General features: G+C 36.8%; 1 protein-coding gene across 1 annotated transcript; it reads right to left on the reverse strand.

Annotated features, from left to right (window-relative positions):
- Positions 1 to 10596: 10596 nt before the first annotated feature.
- Scgb3a2 (secretoglobin family 3A member 2) lies at positions 10597 to 13786 on the reverse strand. Its single transcript, XM_004854364.4, has 3 exons — positions 13607 to 13786; positions 11136 to 11335; positions 10597 to 10768 (listed from the first exon to the last, which is right to left on the reverse strand). The coding sequence occupies exons 1-3, from the start codon at positions 13659 to 13661 to the stop codon at positions 10745 to 10747; spliced, it is 279 nt and encodes a 92-aa protein (XP_004854421.1). The 5' UTR covers positions 13662 to 13786; the 3' UTR covers positions 10597 to 10744.
- Positions 13787 to 14538: the final 752 nt, after the last annotated feature.

Raw genomic sequence — 14538 nt, forward strand, 5'->3', positions numbered from 1 at the left:
CACATCTTGAGGACATACTTCACATGATTATTATTCTCTATCTTCACTCCAAAAGTTCCTACCATCCCTCAAATTCTTGATGGAATTCACATTTTTCTCTTAAGGAAATGCTGAGCAGAAAGACTATTTCTATTTAAATAAAAAATAAATTGTATAAATTCTTTTTGCCATTTCCCATCTCATTCTGAGTAAAATCTATGTTTTTAATTGTCATACAATGTTGTCTAAGATCTTGCTTGAGCTACCCATTTCCCATCCCTTTTCCTACTGATTATTTTTGTGCTCCCTCCACTCCAGCCAGTTAGAATGCTGGATAGTCTTTAACTATTTCAAGCATGTGCTTTCCACAGGGGTTTGAATTTTCTTTTTAGTGTGCCTAAAATACTCTTTTCAAATATAGCTATATGGCTCATTCCCTTATTTCTTGAAGTTTTTTTGCAAATATTATCTTCTTAGGGGTCTTTGTTGATCATTCTACTTAAAATTGCATTGCTTTTGTTTTCTCCATAGTATTCACCTTTTAACCGTGTTAATGTTTGATTTATTTTGTTCCTATTTTGTGTACTTCCACTAAAATATGATCTTGATGAGGCAAGAATTTTGACTGTTTTGCTCAATGTTCCTGGCATAATAGTGAGGAGTAAAAACAATGTCTATAGAAAAGTTGTTTAATAAATATCCTTGTAGTATGAAGCTCCGCAGCCTTCCCAGGCCCCACGCGCTCCACTGTGCGGTCCCAGGGGCGACTTGCAGCCCCACTCCCATCCGATGCTCTCCAAGAGCGACCAGCCAGGTGAGACAAGCAGCTCGAAGCTCCAGCTCCGCGGCCGTCCCGGGCCACGCCCATGCCACAGTGAGGTCTGCCTAGCCACGCTTCGCCTCCCCACCCCACCCCGAACCTCTGGCCTTCTGGCTTTTCTGCTACCTGGTCCCACACTACAGAGGCACAGGAGGTTATAAAGACCCTTGTCCTGAGCGCCACAAGATAGAGTAGAAGTTAGTAACAGAAAGAGGGCTTCTCAGGGTCCTGGATGAAAACTGAAGCTCAGCGGAAAAGTAAAGAGAATCTCTGCAATAAAGGCGCATCAGACCACTGTACTTAATCTGCTGCTGCCTTGCTGAGACTCATTGACTCGCATATACACACGGATTCCTACGTTGCCTACTGTGACAGCAGAGATAAACCTTGAAGGAGGCCCATAATTTTTATTGCTATTTGCAAAAAAGAAAAAAAATTTTTTTTCTTATTTTTAATTCTTAAGTTTTACTTTTTTTACTCTTCAACATTTTACTTTTCTTTCTTTTATCTTCTCTTTTTCTCTCTCTCTCATTCATTCTCTCACTGTCCCACATTGCTCCTCATCTCCCCATTTGTTCCTTTCTGCACTGAATTCAGATTTCTCCCTTATTGTTCTTCTCTTCTCTTTTTCCTTCTCTTATCGTTAGGTTTAAAGGAAAGTAAATTCAGTATCTAGCTTCCCTGTTGCTGTTAGGTGATTCTATTCTATCACATCTTTGTTCTTTTATTCTGCCTTTTTCTCTTGCCTTTAACAACTTCTTAGAGTTTGTGTGATCTTTCTATGTCTTCTGGCCTTACCGCTAATCTTACCTGTTCTTTCTACCTGTCCCTCCCTCCCCAACTCCTTTTAACTCCCCACCCTGAAGGGGAAAGATGCTATATTGAAGAGTTTATTCTTTATAAACTTATGCTGGGTTGGTCCTCAGTTTTAATTTAACTCACATAGTTAAATGTGATAGATTGATAACTACCACAAATTGTCATTTTCTAAGCTGTGCTTGATGCTATGGTATTGCTGACTATGTCACTTGGGCTAACATGTTGTGAATGATCTAATTAGTTTTCCTTCCTGGTATAAGGAAAATGAAATAGCCTCAGAGTCATTAGAGTCTCAAAACCCAAACACAAGCTATATCTAGAAGACACCTCTGAAAAGCAATCATTCCACAAGGGCTTTAAACGCAAGTGACAAAGATACCTACATTAAGCAATTTTGAAATATCAACCCAGGAATTAAACCAAGGACATTACCAAAAACAAAAATGAGAAGACACTTAAGCAAGGCACAAACACAGGCTTCCATGCCACAAAAAGGAAATTCTGGGGGAAATGATGGGGGGAAGTCTGATAAGCAACCACTTGGACACCCTGAACTGATAGCACAGGAAATAACAAAGCAGATGCATGAGGCTCTAGAAAAATTCAAAACAGAAATAATCTCCCAGATAAATACAGACATGGTAAGCAGAGTAAAAGACATGATTACAGGCTCTAGAGCAGAAACAGATAAGAAAGTAGATGAGATCAGAAACATGCTAGAAGCCACGAATGCCCAGTATAAGAAAGAAATGGAATCCATGAAACAGATTCAAACAGATATTCAGAAGATTAAAAACTCCATTGAAAGCATACAGAGCCGACTAAGAGAATCTGAAGATAGACTATTAGATATAGAAGACAGGATTGCAGTTAAGGAACATGAAAAGAGAGATTTCTTAAACATAGTAAGGGACTATGAGAAATCAATCCAACAGCTGCTAGATGATACAAAGAAGAATAACATAAGACTGATAGGAATCCACGAAAAAACAGGAAAAAGTACAATTGACATAAAAAAAACTGTTCACAGAAGTAATAGTAGAAAACTTCCCAGACAGAGGTAGAGAATTGGACATACAGATAAGTGAGGCATATAGAACTCCAACCAGCCATGACAAAAAATCTACACCTAGACATATAATAGTCAAGATCCCAGAAACCCAACAGAAAAACAAAATTCTACAGGCAGTTAGAGAAAAGAAACAAATCACGTACAAAGGAAAGCCCATCAGAATCACAGCAGATTTCTCAACACAAACCCTTAAATCAAGGAGAGCCTGGAGTGAAGTATTTCAAGCCCTAAAAGAAAATAACTTCCAACCTAGACTGTTGTATCCAGCAAAATTATCTTTCAAAATCAATGGGGAAATTAGATACTTTCACGACAAAGAACACCTGAGAAATTTCATGAACACCAAACCAGCACTCCAAACTATTTTAAGCAATATCCTAGAAAAAGACAATGAAGGTTACAACTCCATGAGGCCCAGAAGGGAGAAGGCACCACGCAAGGTAAGACACTAAAGCAAAAGGGGGAAAAATAAGAAATAAAAGAGCCAACAACAGTAAAACATCATGACAAGGATGAGTCAATATCTCTCAATTATAACTATCAATGTTAACAGCCTCAATTCACCAATCAAAAGAAATAGACTGACAGAATAGATTAAGAAACAAAACCCAGCAATATGCTGTATACAACAAACACACCTAACTCAAAAGGAAATCCATAGACTGAAAGTAAAAGGATGGAAAACAGTTTTCCACACAATAAGAACCCAGAAAAAAGCAGGCATAGCAATCTTATTTGCAGACAAAGTAGATTTCAAACCAAAACTATTTAAGAGAGACAAAGATGGTCACTACATACTTGTGAAGGGAACAATCCAAGAGGAAGAGATGACAATCCTAAATATATATGCACCAAATACAAATGCTCCAAATATACAAAACAAATATTAATGGACAGGAAAAACCAAATAAGTACTAATACAATTGTAGTGGGGAACCTCAACACCCCTCTATCACAAATAGACAGATCAAATAGAAAAAAATTAACAATGAAATTCTAGAACTGAACCAAGCTATTGAACAAATGGGCTTAATAGATGTTTACAGAGTATTCCACCCCACAAAATCAGAATACACATTCTTTTGGGCTGCACACGGGTCATTCTCCAAAATAGATCACATGCTAGCTCATAGGACATATCTAAGTAAATGTAAGAGAATTGAAGTTATCCCCTGTATATTATCAGACCATAGTGCAACACAATTGGAGATCAATAACATAAGAAACTGCAAAACTCCCACAAACACATGGAAATTGAACAACACCCTCCTGAACAACCAGTGGATGACAGAGGAAATTAAAGAAGAAATTAGACAGTTTCTACAAGTAAATGATAATTCCAGTACAACATACAGGAATCTGTGGGACACAATGAAAGCAGTTCTATGTGGGAAATTCATAGCAGTGCATGCCCATATTAAGACAACAGAGAGAAATCAGATAAATAACCTAGTGCAGAACCTCAAGCTCCTAGAAAAAGAAGAGCGTAACAAACACAAAGCTCATACAAGAAAGGAAATTATAAAGATCCGGGCAGAAATCAATGCAATGGAGACTAAGAGAATGATACAAAAAATTAATGAATCAAAGAGTTGGTTTTTTGAAAGAATAAAAAAAAATCGATAAACCTTTAGCCAACCTTATCAAAAAAAGGAAAGAAGAGGCTCAAATCTATGCAATTAAGAATGAAAAAGGTGAAGCCACAACAAATCCAGCAGAAATCCAGAGGATCATCAGTACCTACTTTGAGAATCTGTACTCTAATAAAATGGAAAACACAGAAGAAATGGACAGATTCCTGGACATATGAATTGCCAAAATTCAATGAAGATATAGAAATTCTAAGCACCCCAATAACAATGAGTGAAATTGAAAATGTAATAAAAAACTTACCAACAAAAAAAAGCCCAGGTTCTGATGGTTTCACTGCTAAATTCTACAAGACATTTAAAGAAGAACTATTGCCATTACTCTTTACACACATCAAGGATATTGAAAGGGAAGCAAGGCTTCCAAATTCATTCCTGGAAGCAAGTGTTACTTTGATCCCAAAACTAGGGAAAGACCCAACCCAAAAAGAGAACTACAGACCAATCTCCTTAATGAACATAGATGTAAAAATCCTCAACAAGATACTGGTAAACAGAATACAGAGTGTCATCAAGAAGATCATACACCCTGACCAAGTTGGATTTATCCCAGGGATACAAGGATGGTTCAACATCCGTAAATCAATAAATGTAATACACTATATTAACAGAGCCAAGGACAAAAACCACATGATCATCTCAATAGACGTAGAAAAAGCATTTGACAAAATCCAAAACCCATTCATGATAAAAACGCTACAGGAAATTGGAATAGAAGGTCTTTATCTCAACCTGATTAAGGCTATCTATGAAAAACCAACAGCCAACATCATACTAAATGGTCAAAAACTGAAAACTTTCATGCTAAAATCAGGAACAAGACAAGGATGCCCACTATCACCACTCCTGTTCAATATTGTTCTGGATTCATTAGCCATAGCAATTAGACAAGAGAAAGAAATAAAAGGAATAAAGATAGGAAAGGAAGAAGTGAAACTGTCATTATTTGCTGCTGATATGATACTTTACATAGAAGATCCAAAAAACTCAGTCAAAAGTCTTCCAGACCTAATTGACAGATTCAGTAGAGTAGCTGGATACAAGGTCAACACTCAAAAAACAATAGCCTTCTTATTTGCAAATAGCAGACCCATTGAGAGAGAAATTCAGGAAATAATTCCTTTTACGATAGCATCTAAAAAAATGAAATGTCTAGGAATCAACTTCACAAAGGAAGCAAAAGACCTCTACACTGAAAACTACAGGTCTTTGAAAAAGGAGGTCGAAGAGGATATAAAAAACTGGAAAGATATCCCTTGTTCCTGGGTAGGAAGAACCAATATAGTGAAAATGGCCATACTTCCAAAACTACTATATAGATTTAATGCAATGCTGATTGAAATTGCAGCAATATACTTCACAGAAGTAGACAAAAAATCCAAAAATTCATTTGGAAGCAGAAGAAACCTAGAATAGCAAAAGAAATTCTAGGCAACAGAGACATGGCTGGGGGTATCACAATCTCCAACTTGAAACTATACTACAAAGCTACTGTGATAAAAACAGCATGGTACTGGCAAAAAACAGACCTGAAGATCAGTGGACTAGATTAGAAGATACAGAAACAACTCCAGACATACTCAGCCACCTCATCTTTGACAAAAGAGCCAACCACCATCATTGGAGGAAAGATAGCCTATTTAATATATGGTGTTGGAAAAACTGGATTTCAACCTGCCAAAGATTAAAGCTAGACCCATACTTATCACCATGCACTAAACTAAGATCGAAGTAGATTAAAAATCTAAATATTAAGACAGAAACACTAAACTTGCTGGAAGATAAGTTAGGTAGAACTCTTGATGACATTGGCATAGGAAAAGACTTTATGAACAAATCTTCAGTAGCATGGGAACTAGCAGAAAGAATCAACAACTGGGATTTCATCTTATTAAAAAGCTTCTGTGCTGCAAGAAAAACTACCAACAGAGCTAAGAGACAACCTACAATGTGGGAAGAAATTTTTAGCAGCTGTAACTCAGACAAAAGGCTACTATCTAGAATATATAAAGAACTGAAAAAAATCAGACACCCCCAAATTCAAAGATCCAATTCAAAAATGGGTATCTAAAATGAACAGACATTTCTCAGACAAAGAAGTAAAAACAGCAAATAAATATATGAAAAAATGTTCAACATCACTGGTCATTTGAGAGATGCAGATGAAAACAACCCTGAGATTCCACCTCACCCCAGAAAGAATGGCTGTTATCAAGAATTCAACCAATAAGAAATGCTGGTGGGGGTGTGGAGAGAAAGGAACCCTTCTCCACTGTTGGTGGGAATATAGATTGGTGCAACCACTGTAGAAATCAGTATGGAGATACCTCAAACAACTAGGACTACAGATCCCATTTGACCCAGCTATTCCCCTATTGGATATCTTCCCCAAAGAATTAAAAGAATCATACCACAGTGATATATGTGCATCTATGTTTATAGCAGCACAGTTTGTAATAGCTAAAGCTTGGAAACAGCCCAAGTACCCACTGATTGGAAACTGGATAATGAATATGTGGTTTTTTTATAAAATGGAGTTCTACTCAGCCATAAAGAACAAGAAACTAGAGTCATTTATAGCTAAATGGATGCATATTGAGGCCATCCTCTTAAGTGAAATAAATAGGACACACATGTGTAAATACCGAATAGTTTCTCTAGTGTGAGAGATTGAAAGTATAAATAAGGATGAAAATGTTTAAAATGAATAATTGATAATTTGAAGTAGGAAAAGGTCCAAGGGTTTGGGGATGGCGGGAGGGGAAGGGGAAAGGGAAGAAGGGAAAGGAAAAATTATGAGAAAGAAAAGAAATGGAATCAAAGTCTGTGTAAATAGGGAAGGGTGGAGGGGGTGAAGGGTGCACAGGCAATGGGAGAAAAAAATAGAACTAAGATACATCATGTTCTGGTACAAACACCCAATGATAAATGTAAATGTATTTTATACCTAAAATGTACCAATAAATATATATATAAATTTTAAAAATATCCTTGTATTCTACACTAAGTAAAAAAATGGAAATTATAGGGCTTCTACCTAAAGGCAGGGTCATAGGGGACAATGTTGAAGATCTGATGGTTCTTGCCTTCCAGTAGCTCAAGTCTTCCCACAGAGGATATGAGCACATAGCTAACCACATTCAGCATGGTGTGGTATGCCAGGTGCATGGACATGGTAACCTGGGAACCAGGACAGACAGCCATTCATGCCCCTGTGGGAGAGCTAAGACTTCTCAGAGGTAATGATATTTGACCTATGTGTCAATAGACAATAAAAGATTTGGAGACATGAATAAGGAAAAGGCAGGGCAACTAAACCTTGGCAGAAAGTTTAAGCAGATCTCAGACTGCAGCAATGCTTTATAGTCATTGATGGCACCATGATCCTTCAAATCTGCATACCACTGTTGAGGAACCAATGTCATTGAGATGCATCCTATGGTTAGACCTTCATTTATCCTCACACCAAGTACAGGAATTAGATATTATTATTCCCTTTGGGAATGCTGTAAATGAGAACCTGAAAATTTACAAGGACCCTGTCCAAGGCCATCCTGACTGCTGATGCTGGAACCTGAATTTGAACACATGTCTGTGATCCTAAAGCCCCTGGTTTTCAATTAGGTACTTTAAAACTCTGGGATAAGACTTCTTTTTGTCATTCTTGTTTTGAGGGAGAGAGAAATACTTTCTAATATAGCTAGTTGACAAATATTTTTTCAAAATTCCTCTTGAATTATTAAAATAGCATACACTTATCATTGGAGAAGGAAAACTTATTTAAAAGGTAACAATCATATGATTAAAACTTATCAATATTATAAATATGTATAAGTAACGTATATAGGCCCTTCATGCAGAAAAGTATGGAAAACATGAATTAAAGTGTGATTTTCAAAAGCTTTATAGCTCACAGCATTCTTTCACTTAATAGAAGCCTCTCCTGCCTTGGAAATATATATATATTTTTTTTTCACTGAATATATATGTTCATATATATATTCATGATATATATGCTGTATGAAAGAGGGCAATATATCATATATATTTTTTAATTTAGGAATTATATTATATATATATTATATATTCATATATATTTGAAAGTTGGCAATCTCCCAATTGAGCATCATTATCCCCAAACTAGCCCTATCAGCCACCAATATTAACTGTGCTCTCCTTGTTTGTTTGAACATGTCTAAACATATACACATGTAGAGAGGAATTTGAGCTGTAACCTGTAGCTTTTCTTCCTTATTTAATAACATTTCATGGTGTTGAGTTTAGGTAAATAAAAATCTTTTTAAATTTACCCAATAGCTCATAATTTAATCATTTCCCTATTGATGCACATTCTTAATTGTCTGTTTTTCAGCTCTTCAAAGGATGCTGCAATAAACACCCTTATACTTGTAAACTCAGGCACTGATTTTTATCACTTTATGGCAGATTTTCAAAATTGACTTACTAGATCAAAAGGCATATTTTAAAATGTTTACAGATATTTTGAGAAAGCCTTGGAAAGTAGAAATTTCTTTATTGGCCAAAATTGACACTTTGTTGATAAAATTTGATTTAGATCTATATCTGATAGTAAATGAGCATACTAATATGTTTAGTAGTAGTAGTACATTCTGAAGCAGTCAGTTCCAATACTAATTGATTAAATCTGATACCTATTTGGGTACAGAGCAGATAGAGATAAGTACTGAGAAATTAATGCAGTTTCTCCACATTATTTAGATGATTTGGGTTGCTTATTAAAAATAAGAAAATATTATCTATGGGTATGTCTGGAAATAATGACCCCAAAGATAGCAATTAATAACATTCAAGTGCCTTCCTTTTTTATCTTTCTCTTTCTTTTGTGCTGGGATTCAACTCAGAACCTCCTAAGTGCTAACCACATGCTCTACCAGTGACCATCACCCCCAGCTCCACAATTCAAATTTTTGATGCACTTGGTCCACAGATAACGGTGATATTATAAATGAATATATAAATACACTCATCTTTCAACCAGTTATTTTGAAGGGGGTAAAGCAGTGGTTTTCAGCCTCAGCGTTTACTGATATTTGATGCTTGAAATTTTTTTATTGGTTTATTTTTGTGTGCAGTTGTTTAGTAACTTCTCCAGCTCCCACTCGTTAGATGTCTGTCTGAACCCCTCCCCTAGTTGTAACAATAAAAAATGTCTCCAGATGTTGGTGGATGTTATCTGAAGGGCAACATTGCCCCTAGTTGAGAACCACTGGGGTAGAGCATGGCCCAATAAGGATCATGGGTTAAAAAGTGTATATTATTAATGCTATTATACCTTACTGATATTTAGATGATAAAAATCGAAAACCAAATAATCTAGGCTCTTCCTGCTTTGGGTGAGGTTAATATGATTAGTTTCACTTAATTGTATTATAATTTTGTTGATTGGTTGATCATATTGTGTTTTCTCTTTAAAAATAAATAGACGTTCTCATTATTCTTGACTAAAATAAAAATACCTAAAATTTTAAAATACCTAAAATAAAATGAATAAATGAAACAATGAGTGACTAAATACTACAGTGATTCTAGGTTGCCTTATTGATGGTACTGTGCTATGGACAGTGTACCAAGACTGGTAGCAGGGAAAAGGTGTAGTTATCTGTTTAGTGTGGCTGGGACTGGCACACAGGTGGAGAAAGGAATATCGATGAGATTAGACATGTAAGCAAAGGCCAGAATACAAAAGCCATTTCAGGAGCTGGAAATGTATTCTGTTATAACAAGAATTATGCATTGGAAAGATGCATTTTTGTAGGTGACAGAATGGAGGGATGGAGTGAAGTGAGGAAGAGAGTTTATAATCCCATTGTCCAAAGATTAGGTAGTAAAGGCCTAGCTTGGTAGAAGGTTTAAGAAAGTTATTGTGTGCCCTTAAGGTACCTACAGACTTCATAGAAACTAGCATCCCCTCTATATAGACTCCAAACCAGTGAAGAAAGTAAGACCCTAGTCTTGTCAGACGATACCTAGAATTTTTTTCATTTAAGTTTAACCATTTCTTTAAAACTGGACTAGGAAAGTGATGATTCTGGAAACATTGTCAGATAAAGAATAGTTGAAAAATTGAAAATTTAACTTAGAGACAAAGAGAGGAAAAGAAATGATAGCGTCTTATGTAAAATGCTAGGTTACTTTTATAACAACAGGCTGTCTAGTCTGTGATCCAAGAGGAAATGTGTCTAGTTAGGCCCCTGGAAATGAAGACAAGCTGAAAATCTAGTCATTGCTTTATTCATTCTTTTCAGCGAACACTACTACACATTAGGACATAAAGTCTGCATCTGAGCAGAATGAGTTGTAGCTGGGGAAGGGGAAGCATCAGTCTACTTCCATTTTCGCCTTCATTCTGTCTTTATCCTGATGTCACACCAAGTGCGATAGGGCTTCCTAAAAAGCAAAAGGACATATGCAAAAATAAGAGCAGCTTAGATGGAATTAAAATTTGTTAAATATATTCACATTTATTATCTTATGTAGCCACCATTTTGCTGACATAGAAACAGACTCAAAGTGGTTAAATCTCAACTAGAATCACAAAGCTGGTAATTGTAGAACAAGGGTCTCTGTTATTCAATAACGCCTTCTGTACATGTAGAAATTGGATTTTCCATGAGACTCCAGGAGAACCTGAATATTTTACTAACATACTCAGTAAAAAAGCCATATACATTTTCAAGTGAGACCATGATGGCATGGGCCTCCAGGGTGACTAAGCCCTCCCCCTTGGAAAATCAGCCCTCCAAGCCATAGTTACCAGCAGTTTCTTCACAGATTCTGAAGCCTCAGGTCCCAGCTCATTCACACACTTCCTTAGCCCTTCCACAAGGTGTTCAACAGAAATGCCCAGAGTTTGCAGAAGACGCTTTAATGGATCCAATAAGGAAAGAACATCCAGAGGCAAAGGCAACACTTTGTTAACAGGAAGGGGCAAACTGTTGATGAGGAAGGCAGTAGCTACAGACAAAAGAGAAACCAAGTGAGACAGGCATATCTGGCCCTGACTATACCTAATTATCCTGATTCCCATGAAAACCTTTGCCTATGGGCCTTTGTACTTGCTCTTTGTCTCTCTAGAACTCTCTTTCCTGGATAGCTACTACTCTTATTTTTATTACCTTCGTGTTTTCATTAGAATGTAGGCTCTGAGAGAACAAAGAGTTCACATTTTCTTCTCTACTATACACCATGCTTACTGATCTTGGCATGCAGTAAGAATTCAGTAGATACTAATGGTTGAATGAACAGGTAAGTATTTTGTATGTGGCTGTGTCCAGAGCTCACAGCTCTCAGGCAAAAGTGAAAAGCCCTAAATCTCTATTCAGGGATAAGAATGAACCAAATCGGAATCCAAGAAACTTCTCCCTACCAACTGACTTTAATGCTGCAATTTAATTGAGCACCAACTCTATGCCATTTGCTACAGATATATAGACAATGAGACAAGGGTGCTTTATTCAGAAACCTAACACTGTCCAGTGAACAATATGAATCTTAGGCCACCCTGCAGTGTATAGTATGATAGCCCTAAAAACAAAGCTCTGTGGAAGCACAAAAGAAGGGATGACTAACTGCAATGTGGGAGAGTGGTACAGGAATATTCCCAGAAGTGTTAGATGTTTGAGGCAGACATCAGGATCACAAGGTAAAGAAGAGAGGCAGTATTTCAGGAACAATATCAACAAAAGATGTTAAAACAGTAACACATTCACACAGTAGTGTGCCTTCTGCCCAGAGAGGGTGGAATGCAGAATTCCAGTGGGCTGTAACCAGGAGGTGGAAGATAAAATGGGTGGACCTAAATCAATAAGATCAGATTTTGAAAAGCCTTGGATGCCATACCAATAACAATGGAAAAATTTCCCCCTGAGGACAATGGGGAGCTACTAAGGCTTTTAAATGGACAACTGTATTTTACAACCGGCTTTGGAAAGATAACTTTTGCATAGAAGATGAATGGGAAGGAAAAGGAGATATTAGAAAAAATGCATATGATGTATGTGTACAAAAATTGAGTGGATATATAAATGCATACCTGTGTGTGAGCATACAAACAAGAACATGTGTCCTTCCGCTGCCTAAGACCTGCCATGGTTAATTTTCCTTTGGAAACTTTTTAATTTCCTCATTGAAATTATAAAAATGGAGCCTGTGCATATCTCCTACCTCTATCTTCTCATGTACTTTCCCGCCAAAATTCTCCCCTAATGGGGAGATACTTATTTCCCTCCACCCTCTTTCTCTTGTCACCTTTGCTTGTAAGCATTTGTCCTTGGACACTAGAGCACAACAAAATATTCAAAACTAATGAAATTAAAAATTCCTCAAAAAATTCAATAAAAATCACAAACCCAAGCCTGTGTAAGTGTAGGCAGCACTTGGTTTGTTATGATGAATCTTCATTCTTATTACAGTAGACATTGTGGTGAATGTTCTCTCTGTCTGTGTTTATATGTTCCTGGGGGAAGTTCTTCAAAGCCTTCTATTCTCTCAGTGAGCTCTGGCTGTCCTGAAGCATTTTTCTGTTGCACCCAAATGTTTCTTCCTGGGACTTACAATTATTTCTTCTAAAGAGAATGGTTCAGTTCCCATTCTCCTCCAAGAAGCCAGTTTCGATATCCTTACTTGGAAGTTAGACTCTTCACCCCTTGGTACACCCACAGAGCTCTCTACCGATGTATCTCATTGTGCATTTACAATAGTGCAATATTGGAGTAACTTTTGTAAAAGTCATATCTCTTAGCAGACTATCAGTACCTTGAGAATAATCTTTGAATTATGCATGACTCTTACAATGCTTACCTACAGCTTCAAAAGTTAAGCCCCTTAATAAATGTTTATTGTATAGGCAAACAGATAATATATCTGTTTCAGGAGACCCAATTTGGCAACTAGAGATAATAGTAAATGACTCCAAATACTTTTAAAAGCATAAAAGAAAAAGTTACAAAGTCATATTTTACTCAAGATTAAAGAAAACGAATGGCCACCTGTGTCCTTCAGTGACCTTCAGTGGAAATTGGCTATCCTCCTATGCAGGATCCATTAGGGATAGTACTTATATTAGGTTAGAGCTTGGATGGTGGAGGAATCTGTGTTATCTCCCAACAATTCCATTTTTGGTGATTCTAAACCTTCTACCATATTCCACTATTAGTGAGATAGGCTTATCAGTTGTGTTTTACTAATGGAAAAGTAGAGAAATATCATATATTCTAGACTACTTACCAGAGTAACTACAAACACTGATGGTCACCAGCAGGAAGACAGTTGCCAGCTTCATGGCAGGTGTCTGTGATAATTTCCTGGAGTTTCAGAAAACCCGGAGAATCCACCAAGTCACTGGCTTTGCTTGCTGTACAAAGTGTGGCTGCTGTTTTCACACACACACACATGTATTTATACACCCACCAAAGGCCTGAATTGCAGGACCCTCTTTTGATTCACTCCACCAAAGAATTGCATGATGGTCATATTTCCTCACTAAACAAACTGGAAGGTTTGGAGAGTTTTCTATTTTTCCTCATGTTCCCATGAGAAACAAAGCCTTAAATAAAAGCATTCTCAAGTACCTCTTTCACAAGCTTTGAGACAGAAATAATAGTGGAAAGCAAACAGCCCTAAGAACCTTTCTCCAGGAAGTACATTAAAAATACATTATATTGCATTAAAATGAGTGTTTTCCTTCAGATTTCTATTCATTTAAACTTGGAGAATCACATTACCTGAGGAGCTACCCAATTGTGAAGTACTCTGGAAGCTACTTCCTCAGTATTGTAAAGCAGTCAGCTTAAAGGCAACTCACCTGCTCATCCACATTTACATCTACAATGGCAAGTTCCCTGGATCTCCCTTGTATTTTCTAATTTCCTCCAGTTATCTGGAAATCTTCAGAGTGTGTCTACTCTCTGTTCTCAACTGGGACAGTATGTTAAAAATATAAAATCAAAATTGTTTTTTGGAAAACTGGGACTCAATTTTTACTGTTTGTGTTATGCTGTATTAGTCATTTTTAATGTATGGTGTTGGTCTTCCCATCAAAAATGCGGACATTAACTCCATGATTGACTCTACATTGTACATCCCTGAAAAAAAATTTTTGCAAGACCTCATTTACACAATTCAAATCTCACAAGATATACATTTTGAAACTGTCCTGG

This window comes from Heterocephalus glaber, unplaced genomic scaffold (assembly GCF_053883595.1).
Source record: "Heterocephalus glaber isolate CG9 unplaced genomic scaffold, H.glaber_assembly_v1.0 deba00001463, whole genome shotgun sequence".
Classification (NCBI taxonomy): domain Eukaryota; kingdom Metazoa; phylum Chordata; class Mammalia; order Rodentia; family Bathyergidae; genus Heterocephalus; species Heterocephalus glaber.